We start from the raw sequence: 10,314 nt of genomic DNA on the forward strand, positions 1-10,314 counted from the left end.
TCTGGCTCTCCTGCTCCTCTTGCCCTGCCCTCTCCTGCCTCGTCTCGGGGCTTCAGTGCTGGCAGTTTCTCTCCTGTGTCTGGCGCCCAGGTGAGGGGCCCTTGGAAGACCCTGCACTTTGACTGGCAGCCTGTCCTTCCCTGGGCCAGGAATCCCAGGTTTCTCCAAGTGCTTCTGCAGGGCTACAGGTGATGAGCACCAGCCTCCCCTCCCCTCCCCTCCCCACTTTGTGTTTGTTGTTGTGTCACCTGGAAGCTTGTTGGTTCCAGCTCAGGAGTTTTATTAGGAAATGCCCGGGTCTGGGTCCTCTCTCACTTTCTTACCCACTTAATCCTCCTCTCAGGAAAATGTTCTTTCTCATTACTGCCTTTTCTTCATCTGTTTCTTGCTTCTGGAATGCCTGAAGTCCTGTTTTGGGGGCTGTTCTCCGAGACTCAGGTCTCCTGCATGACGGCTTCCTTCACGTGTCCATGGTGCCACTCCTGGGAACCCAGCCCTGCAATGCCGTCTCCCTTCAGTGTGTCTGGTGGGACGTGGCTTGTGCTGGGCACTTTGTCTGTGCTGGTACGGTCCCCGGGCTGCTGTGGAGCGCTCCCTGCACAGAGCCTGGCGGGTTTCCTGACACAGATGCTAGGTGATGTGGACGCTGCAGGACTCCCACTGGCATCACAGTCACTCCTGCTCATTTCAGTTCCAGGAATGTGAGGTCATTTTTGTCCAGAACCGATCGCAGTTCCCATTCTTTTCTTATCCTTGGACTCAGTGCAGGGCGTGCACCACTGACTGAGAGGAGGCCTGGGGACGCACTGGCAGGCTGGGGGAGAGGGTGGGTGGACATGCTGAAATGATAGGAGGAAAGACAGATGGGGGCCTGATTCTGTTCTCTGCTTTGGGGCTTTTTTGACACTATGCATAAAAAGTGATAGTGCATGGTGAAGGTCTGAATGTACATTTTAAAAACTTCGCAGCAGGAGGAGAGTATAATTGACAGCTGGAGGGCAGACCACACCCTGCTCGAGGCGGGAGGGGGCAGGTGTTTGCAGGTACACATAGGACCTGGTGTGCATCTCCTGTGAGGGGTGTGTGACCCTGCAGGGGCTGCAGGGAGTGGGCTGCAGGCAGGGGATAGCGTGAGCTGTATGAGCTCGAGGGTTCGAGCTGCTGGCGGTGCTTGCTGTGTGGCGCGTTGGGCACAGTGGTCGTGCTGGTATGAGGATGCTCGCACGTGTCAGCCTGCCTGTCAGCTCATCTGTCCCCTGAGCTGCCCACAGGCACAGTGAGGATGGCTGGTCCCTGGTGGAGGAGCTTGGGCCATGACAGTGACCACACCGAGTGCTCCTGGCCCTGATGGAGCATCGGGGACTTGTAGTGTGGTGAAACCCACTAGCTGGGTCAAACATTGCATATTTATCTTGACTCTGGAATCAGAACAGCCTGAGGCTGATGTCTTGTAGCCTAGTGATGCCATGCAGGGCCTTGTCTCAGTTGAGGGCAGTGTCTTCAGGGCCTCTAGGGTGTGGGTGCAGATGGTCTTAAGTCTGAATGAGGTCAAAATGGGAAAGCTGTGTTTTAAGTGTGGTTCGGTTCCCCCTGGTTTTAATTATGGAGAATTTTCAATACATAGACGAGTTGAAGGAGCCGTGAGTAGCCCCACGTTGCGTTGAGAGATTGAGAGCAGGGCAGGGACATCCTGGCCCCTTGCCAAGATATGAGCCTCACCAGGGACGGACTGGCTCCCATGTTAGGGTGGAGATGCAAGGAGGAGGTGTGGTGTTTCTGGGTGGGCAGCTCACCTTCAGAGTGTCCTGCCAGCCTCGCCCACCCACCTACAGACTGCCCTGGAGGGCAGAACACGCTGCTTGCTCCACGAGGTCTGGGCCTCCTGTCCACCATAGGCTCCTCTGGGCCGTGGCTGCACCCCACCCACCTCCTTGTCTCCCTGGGTCTGGGCCAGGGGCGACCTGTCCCTCCCTACAGAGCTGTTTGGGGTGCTCACTGTGGTGGGAGAGGGTGGTTTAGTTCACACATGGTAGGTGGACCCACAGCCTGGACATTTGGGGCTGCCTTTTATCGTGTCTCTCCAGGGGTGGACCTCATTGCTGCCTTTTATGGCTGCCTGTACTGCGGCTGCGTGCCCGTCACTGTGCGGCCCCCACACCCCCAGAACCTTGCCACCACACTTCCTACCGTCAAGATGATTGTGGAGGTAGGTGGGCGCCGCGGCCTGAGCGTGGTGGGCCTGAGCGCGGTTTGCTCCCGGGCGCTGTCTCAGCTGTGCCCTCAACCCTGTGCCCTGCAGGTCAGCAAGTCTGCGTGCGTGCTTACCACACAGGCCATCATGCGGCTGCTCAGGTCCAAAGAAGCAGCAGCCACCGTGGACGCCAGGACCTGGCCGACCATTCTGGACACAGGTGTGTGTGTGCTGCGCCTAGGATCAGCCCTCTCCTTCTTGTGTTGTAGGGATTGCGTTGTCACCACCCAAATACTGAAGTTGGGTGAAAGAGCTTGAGTAGGTGGTGAGAAGAGCCTGGCCAGTGGGGCACCGGCAGCCCATCTGGCACCTCGAGCCTAAAGCGGGTGCCAGAGCAGAGGGTGGCCAGTGGAGAGCAGAGGTCCTTCTGAGGCCATGCGCCTGCAGACAGATGCCCCCTGCTGCACTCAGCGCCCACGCAGCAGTGGGCAGTTGTGGGGACCGGACAGCTCCCACAGTGCAGACCCCTCGCGGGTCCCCAGGAGAGTCACACGGGCCCTCTGCCTGGGCCTGTTGGGTCAGCCTGAGGGCTGAGAGGGTCCCAGCCCCTCCCCCTCAGGACACCCCAGACCAACTGCTCTCTGCAGGCTCTGTGGGGAATTCAGGGTACAAGGCCACACAGGTGCCCACTGCGAACAGACACGGTCCCTCCTTCCCCGTTGCTCCCCGTCACACCTTACCCACCAGGGCACTGCCCACGAGAGGAGGTTTAGGACCGTGTGTCCATGACCACCTGCTTGATACCACTGCAGGCACTGGGAGCTGGCCCAGGCAGCTGGTGCAGGCAGCTGGTGGCGGCAGCTGGTGGCAGGGGGCCCGGGGTGGGCTCGGGGCAAACAGGCTCGAAGACATCCTGTTGCCTCGCTCACTCCCTGCCCCGCCTCACCTGTGCCCACCTGTGTGCAGTCAGCGCTGTGCCCTGTGGTCCTGAGGGGTGTGATGAAGTTTGCTGAGGGGTGTGATGAAGTTCGCTGAGGGAGCTTGACCCAACTTCTCAGTGCTCGCTGTGCGCAGAAACGGCAATGAGCCTGGCTCATCACAGGCTCCGGGACCCAGCCTAGTCTGTGTTCCTCCAAGCTTCCTGGGGGGCTCTCGCAGCCTGCCTTCTCCGGTCCATGTCCACCATGCCGTCAGCCGCCACATGCTCAGTGTGGTTAGCGAGGGTCCTCTCCACGCACCTTCCCCATGTGCACATGCAGCCTGACCTCTGCTCCGAGCTCCCTGCTCCCCAGGTGCAGTCCTGTCTCCCCTTTCCCTGCGAGCACTGAAGTGGCATCCACACCACCTGTGTCTCCTGGTCCACAGATGACATACCCAAGAAGAAGGTGGCCAGCATCTTCAGGCCCCCATCCCCAGATGTGCTTGCGTACTTGGACTTCAGCGTGTCAACGACAGGGATCCTGGCGGGTGTGAAGGTGGGTCCTCTGGCTGGAGCCCCCGTCTGCCTCGTCCCTGACACGGAGAGCGCTGATGCGGGTCTGTGCAGGCCCTGCTTCCTCCCAGAGCTGGAAGCACCAGTTTTGCTCTTTAAAGCTTGTGTTAAATATCAGTAAACCCCCAAATTAGGTTAGCCTGAAGAGTAACACACGGCTTGATGTTTTATGATATCTGAACTTTCTGATTCATGACTCTGGCCTCGACAACCAGGTGGCTTGGATGAGTCTGTCACCAAAAGCTCTGTTAAAATTCTTTATCGCCCTGAAGTCTCGCCTACAAGGTTTTTAGTGTGCATTCCTGGGGGTTTTTTGGTGTATGTGGGCTTTTACTCCTTCAGATGTCGCATGCGGCCACCAGCGCCCTGTGCCGCTCCATCAAGCTGCAGTGTGAGCTGTACCCCTCCAGGCAGATCGCCATCTGCCTCGACCCCTACTGCGGCCTTGGCTTCGCCCTGTGGTGTCTGTGCAGGTGAGTGGAGGGCGGGTGTGCAGGGGGGTGGAGGGTGGGTGTGCAGGTGAGTGGAAGGTGGGTGTGCAGGTGAGTGGAGGGTGGGTGTCAGGTGAGGGGAAGGTAGATGTGCAGGTGAGTGGAGGGTGGAGGTGCAGGTGAGTGGAGGGTGGGTGTCAGGTGAGTGGAGGGTGGGTGTGCAGGGGGTGGAGGGTGGATGTGCAGGTGAGTGGAGGGTGGGTGTGCAGGGGGGTGGAGGGTGGGTGTGCAGGTGAGTGGAGGGTGGGTGTGCAGGGGGGTGGAGGGTGGGTGTGCAGGTGAGTGGAGGGTGGGTGTGCAGGGGGTGGAAGGTGGGTGTCAGGTGAGGGGAGGGTGGGTGTCAGGTGAGGGGAAGGTAGGTGTGCAGGTGAGGGGGGGTGGAGGTGCAGGTGAGTGGAAGGTGGGTGTGCAGGTGAGTGGAGGGTTGGGTGTGTAGGGGCCTGGAGGGTTGGGTGTGCAGGGGCGTGGAGGGTGGGTGTCAGGTGAGTGGAGGGTGGGTGTGCAGGTGAGTGGAGGGTGGGTGTGCAGGAGGGTGGAGGGTGGGTGTCAGGTGAGGGGAAGGTGTGTGTCAGGTGAGGGGAGGGTGGGTGTGCAGGTGAGTGGAGGGTGAGTGTACAGGGGCATGCACCATGGGTGTGCAGGCACAGCTCCATCCACTTCTCCTTACCACCTGCTAACTGAATTGCTTCTCTAAAGTCCCACCCCCTACCCATCTCCAAGATACATTATTAAGGGTCCAGGAAGCAGAGGATACACGTGTGAGTGGCTGGTGTAAGTGAGTGTGCTGGTGGCTGGGTTAAAGGGTAGAAGTGCATTTTTATTAAATGCACACTCTGTAATACTATCAATTCCATCCAGGACAGGGAAGTAGGGACCCATCTTCATGAGTAAAACCTAGCCCTGCCCGCAGCGGGTCCCTCACAGTGACCCTGGGTCCTTGAATGCGGGTGGGCAGACCTGCGTCCTACATTTTCCACCAAAACCCCAACTTGACCAGAGCAGGAGGGGCGGACTCTGCCTGGAAGGGCAGATCCTTGAGGGGCGAGGTGTAGTGCTGACCCCTCCCTGTCGCTGTCGCAGCGTCTACTCTGGACACCAGTCGGTGCTGGTGCCCCCGCCGGAGCTGGAGACCAACGTGTCCCTGTGGCTATGGGCTGTCAGCCAGTACAAGGCGCGCGTCACCTTCTGCTCCTACTCAGTGATGGAGATGTGTGCCCGGGGCCTGGGTGCGCAGACGGCGGCGCTCAGAGTGAGTGTGGGAGGGCCTGGAGAGACCCCAGGGACAGTTCCAGTGGGAAGAGGGGGCTGGAAACAAAACCCTCTCTGGGGGCCCTGCCCAGCGCTGTGAGCTCCACCCCCACACACCTGTGGAGCACCCCGCACCGGCCCCTCACTTCTTCTGGGAGATGAGGGGTGGGTCCGACCCTGGCTCTGAGCGGTACTGTACCGAGGGATCTCTGAGGCCTCATGGTCCCCAGGGACTGGGGCTGGGCAGAGGACGGGTGTGGGGGCGTGGAGGCACAGAACCCAGGGGGCGGGGCTCCGTGTGGTTTGGCCCTTGCGCGCAGACGCAGGCGTGGCATGCACGCTCCTCCCACAGATGAAGGGCGTGAACCTGTCGTGTGTGCGCACCTGCATGGTGGTAGCTGAGGAGCGGCCCAGAATCGCGCTCACACAGTCCTTCTCCAAGCTGTTCAGAGATCTGGGCCTGCCCGCGCGCGCCGTGAGCACCACGTTCGGCTGCAGGGTCAATGTGGCCATCTGCCTCCAGGTAAGGCGGCGGGGCTTCCTCTGGGCGCCTGAGCACATCCTGCGCTGCCCCGTCCTTTGGTCCCTTCTGGCTCCAGCCTTTTGCATTTTCCAAATATGGCTTTGAGAACTGAGCATTATCGTTTAAGAGATTCTGTTCTTGATGAACAAAGGCTTATTTGGAAAAAGCACCAGTTGTGTTTGAACAGTGACAATTACCAAGAGGAATTTATAAGCTGGATACAGTATGCAGCTAATATTCTAAAGCAAGATTAAGTTTATTGTTTTGTAAGACATCTGGCAATTAAATGGAAACATTAATGAGTGTGACCGTTTATACTGCCCTAAATTCATTTTTGAAACACTGAGGTATTTTACTTTTTAAAAGGAAACAAAGTTTCAAAACAGCTCACTGCAGCAGTGTTCTTCTGCTTCTTCAGGGGACTGGGGCTCTTTTCGAGGTTTCTGGCTGGTATCTGAATCCCACTTCTTTCTAAAAGGCATTGCATGCACCCGCTCCCACATTCAGTGTTGTTGGGAGGAAAGGCCTCAGGAGAACCACAGTCACGGTCCTGACCAATGCCCGCCGAGCGCAGGGCATGTCTGGACTGGGGAGATCAGCGTCCTGTTGTCCAGGTGTTCCTGTGACATCCTCTCCACAGTATAGATGGCTGACCGTCCAGGTCTTGCTTGGAACCTTACTGAGTGGCAGGAGGAGGTGGAGGGGTCCCTCAGGAGATCCCTCCTGATGTCGATGGTGCAGCTGCACCTCGACTGGTGGCGTGGGGTTGGAGGCTATAAGTGCAGCCCTTCTGTCTGCTCAGTGTCTGGGAGCCGGGTCCTCCTTCCTGGAAACGTCAGCAGGAGCCTGGCTGTTGCTCTGTGCGCTTCAATGCAGTGATGCATTTTGCTCTCTCTCAGCTCCTTCCTCACGTGCCTATGCTCTCTGTTTGTGTTTCCTGTGGCGTCTCTTCCCTGTCTCGCTCTGCTGGTCTCCTTTGTGTCTGTCAGCCCAACAGGCTGGGAAAGCTGGCTGAGCAGGTATGACCTTGACCTTGACCTCGAGGTGCCTCTGTGCTTCTGTGAGTTCATGTGGCCTCTTGTGGTCTCGCTCCTTTGTAAAAAACGAGCTTAAGAGCAGAATATTTTCAGAAGTATTTAGCATTCAGTCTGCTGCCTCTGGAGGAAGAGCCGTCTTCATTCCAGGGCAGACGTTGGTGACATTGTCTGGGATCGCCAGAGAATGGTGTTGGGGCGGAGTGTCTGTGTAGTTTGATGTTTGGTGTCTAACAGAAGGGATGTGCTGTCCTCTGTCAGGGCCAACGTCAGGTGTCAGGTGAGAGGAGCGGAGTGGGAACATCACTGAACGTCCTGCTGAGGCCTCGCCCCTGAAGGGGCCTTGCTGTGCTCAGCCCTTAGGAGAATTAGGTCCGAGCAAGCATGGCTCAGGGAAATGCCCCCAAACCCATGGTGGTGTTTTCCAGGGACCAGTGGGAATCGAAGCTGTCAGGACTGGAATGTGAGGTTGTTTGCCTTGATCTCTCCCTTCAGTGCTAGGGGAGATTTCCCGCCATGTCGGCAAGCCTTGCAGGTGTGTGGAGGAAGGCAGACCCCTGCTGGGGCAGAGCAGTTGCCTTCCCGCCCCCACCCCCGCCCCGGCTGGGAGGAGCTGTGCCCGTGTGCATGCTGCACCCCTGGAAACGATGGGCGTGAGGTTTGAGTGGACGTTCCTCTGCTCCCCTTGCAGGGCACGGCCGGCCCAGACCCCACAACTGTCTATGTGGACATGAGGGCACTGCGCCATGACAGGTAACAGCCCCCAGCCCCCTTCAGCCTGGGCCTCCCCTGCTCACTGTGTCCTTCCTTTTTAAAAAAGTCATTTTGTTTTATTTGTTGCTGCGCGGGGCTTCACTGCAGTGCGCAGGCTTCTCACTGCAGTGGCTTCTCTGGTCGCGAGCACAGGCTCTAGGTGCTTGGGCTCAGTAGTCGTGGCACATGGTCTTAGTTGCCCCTTGGCATGTGAGATCTTCCCGAAACAGGGTTGAACCCATGGCCCCCTGCACGGGCAGGAGGATTCTTAGCCACTGGACCGCAGGGAAGTCTCACCATGTCCTCCTTTAATCAGTCATTCCCACGACCAGGAAGGGAGCGACCTTCCAAGAGTGACCGAGCATGTGACTCTTGGATTTTTATGGGTAAAAAACAAGAAGACCCGTCTCCAGGCAGGATGTAGGCATCCTGTCAGCAGATGTGTCCTGGGGGCCCCACTGTGTGTGCCTAGAGGCCTGCGTCCCTCCCAGCTTTAGAGCCAGATCCTGGTTCTGACCCTCACATTCAGCTTGAGGGAAACCATGGTGGAGCTTCCTGGAGGGCGAGGCCAGCTGGCCAGGGGTTCCTGACCTGAGCCTGTGCCTGGTTGAGCCAGGCACCTGAAGTCACTGTCCCAAGGTCACAGGAAGGTCACGATCAAAGGCTAAAGGCTTGGCTGTTGTCACGGGACTGCCCATCACAGTGTTAATCAATTCTGATTACCTTATGAGTTGCCTTCTTTAGAGATTGTTGTCTGTGTAGTCAAGTTTATTGTTTCCCTTGTTCATTTGTAGGGTACGTCTGGTGGAACGGGGCTCTCCGCACAGTCTGCCATTGACTGAGTCCGGAAAGGTAGTGGCGTGGGGCTTGGCTTCCAGCTTATGTTCCCTGAGGTCCGGCTGGCCTTACCTCCTTGCATACACACACACACTCACATGGACACACACGTGTACTCACAGACACACACATACATACACACTGCACACAGACACACATACACAGACACACACACAGACACACACACACATACATACATATACACTTGCACACAGACACATACTCACATGCATTCACACAATCACACATACACAGGCACACGTACTCAGACACACTTACACATATAGACACACACATACAAACATATGCACACTCACAGTCACACTACCATACACATATACTCACATACATACACACGCACACGTACATGCACACACACTCTCACACACTCTCCAGATCTTTCTGTCCACATCTGAGCTCCAGCCCAGAGGGAAGACCTCAGATGCAGACCTGCAGGAACTGCACTGCTGGGTCTTGAGGCCCTGGTGCCTTTGCGCGGCCTGGAGCAGCCCACTGGGGCCTGGAGCAGCCCACTGGGGCCTGGAAGAGCTTCTCCCCTGGCTCAGGTGACAGCCAGGCAGTATCCCTAGTGGCAGTTCACCATTAAAGCAGTCCAGGCCTGGTTCGACCACAGCAGCGGTATCAGGGGCTTAGGTGGTGGGGCCGTGAGACCACCCAAGGGCACCCAGGGAAAAACTGTGGACCACCATGAGGGCTCAGCAGGCATAGACCCAGGAGACCAGGCATCTTCAGAACCAGGGGAGGTTTGGAGGAAGGAAGAAGGCTCCCAGGAGCGGTCAGGCAGGGTGAAGGGGGACGGACTTGAGGGGGATGTGCGACAGATTGGAGCCAGCACAGCCCCCAGCCCTGCTCACACACGCTGTGCACGTGCCTGCCTCTCAGGAGGCGGGGCGTGCCCAGAGAGGGACAGGGCAGCCGGGGCAGCACTGACGAGCCTGGGGGTGTGGGAGCGGAGCTAGTAGGGGCTGTGCACCCCCCAAGGGCGGCCCCAGCGGAGGAGCAGCCTCCGCTGGTGTGAAGGTCCCGGGGCCACAGAGAGGCTAGTGTGGCTGGAACTTCACGGAGTGAAGGGGAGGAGGGAGAGTGTGGGTGTCGGAGGGAGGGGCTGGGGGCTAGAGACAGTCCTGGGCTCCCCTACCCTTCCCTGGGTGCCCAGCGATGTCCCACTGCAATCTGCTTTGTCCTTTCTATAAACATGGTGGTTTTTCTCAAAGCAGTTTTTAATTCTTTCTGGTACATTTTTATTTCCTATCACATGTGGCTCTGCACTCAGTTTTGATGGACTTCACCCCCTGTATATCTCTGTTACAGTAACTTGGGCCTGATGGACTGGGGTTCTGGAAAGAGCTCTGGGTCCTCAGGGTCCAGATTGGTAACACGGGGAGAGGTCAGAGGCTCAGCAGCATCCTATGGGCAACAGAGCCTGACCAGCTTTCCATGACCCCTCACCTCTCCCCCACCTGCTGGAAAGCTCCTCCGTCATCTCCTGTTTTACACCCAGGGAAACTAAGGACATGGAATAGGTACCCAGAAGCAGCCAGGTGGTCAGTCCCAGGTTCAGTGGGGCCCCCCAGGCCCCGGGTGGGGGTGCTGGACATAAAGCACCCTCCCCGGCCTTCTCCACAGCCTCTGGTGGGCATGGAGCCCCAAGTCTGGGGGCAGGAATGCCTCTTGGTGGCCAGGTTTCCTTCCAGAACCAGAAACTTTGGGGCTGAGTGGGGGCC

General features: G+C 57.9%; 1 protein-coding gene across 6 annotated transcripts in view; it reads left to right on the forward strand.

The window, feature by feature from the left end:
• The window catches only part of DIP2A (disco interacting protein 2 homolog A), a 109,360-nt gene that overhangs the window by 92,157 nt on the left and 6,889 nt on the right, over nucleotides 1–10,314 (forward strand). For 5 of the 6 annotated variants that reach the window (XM_042238097.2, XM_027961400.3, XM_042238114.2 and 2 more), the window contains 8 exons: nucleotides 2,085–2,206; nucleotides 2,300–2,411; nucleotides 3,557–3,666; nucleotides 4,026–4,156; nucleotides 5,255–5,423; nucleotides 5,775–5,945; nucleotides 7,671–7,732; nucleotides 8,527–8,584. In XM_042238097.2, coding sequence (XP_042094031.1) covers nucleotides 2,085–2,206; nucleotides 2,300–2,411; nucleotides 3,557–3,666; nucleotides 4,026–4,156; nucleotides 5,255–5,423; nucleotides 5,775–5,945; nucleotides 7,671–7,732; nucleotides 8,527–8,584 — 935 coding nt within the window. Of the gene's footprint in view, nucleotides 1–2,084; nucleotides 2,207–2,299; nucleotides 2,412–3,556; nucleotides 3,667–4,025; nucleotides 4,157–5,254; nucleotides 5,424–5,774; nucleotides 5,946–7,407; nucleotides 7,515–7,670; nucleotides 7,733–8,526; nucleotides 8,585–10,314 lie in introns of those variants that run through there. The other variant, XR_006057511.2, reaches the window with a different exon arrangement.

This window comes from Ovis aries, chromosome 1, assembly GCF_016772045.2.
Source record: "Ovis aries strain OAR_USU_Benz2616 breed Rambouillet chromosome 1, ARS-UI_Ramb_v3.0, whole genome shotgun sequence".
NCBI lineage: Eukaryota > Metazoa > Chordata > Mammalia > Artiodactyla > Bovidae > Ovis > Ovis aries.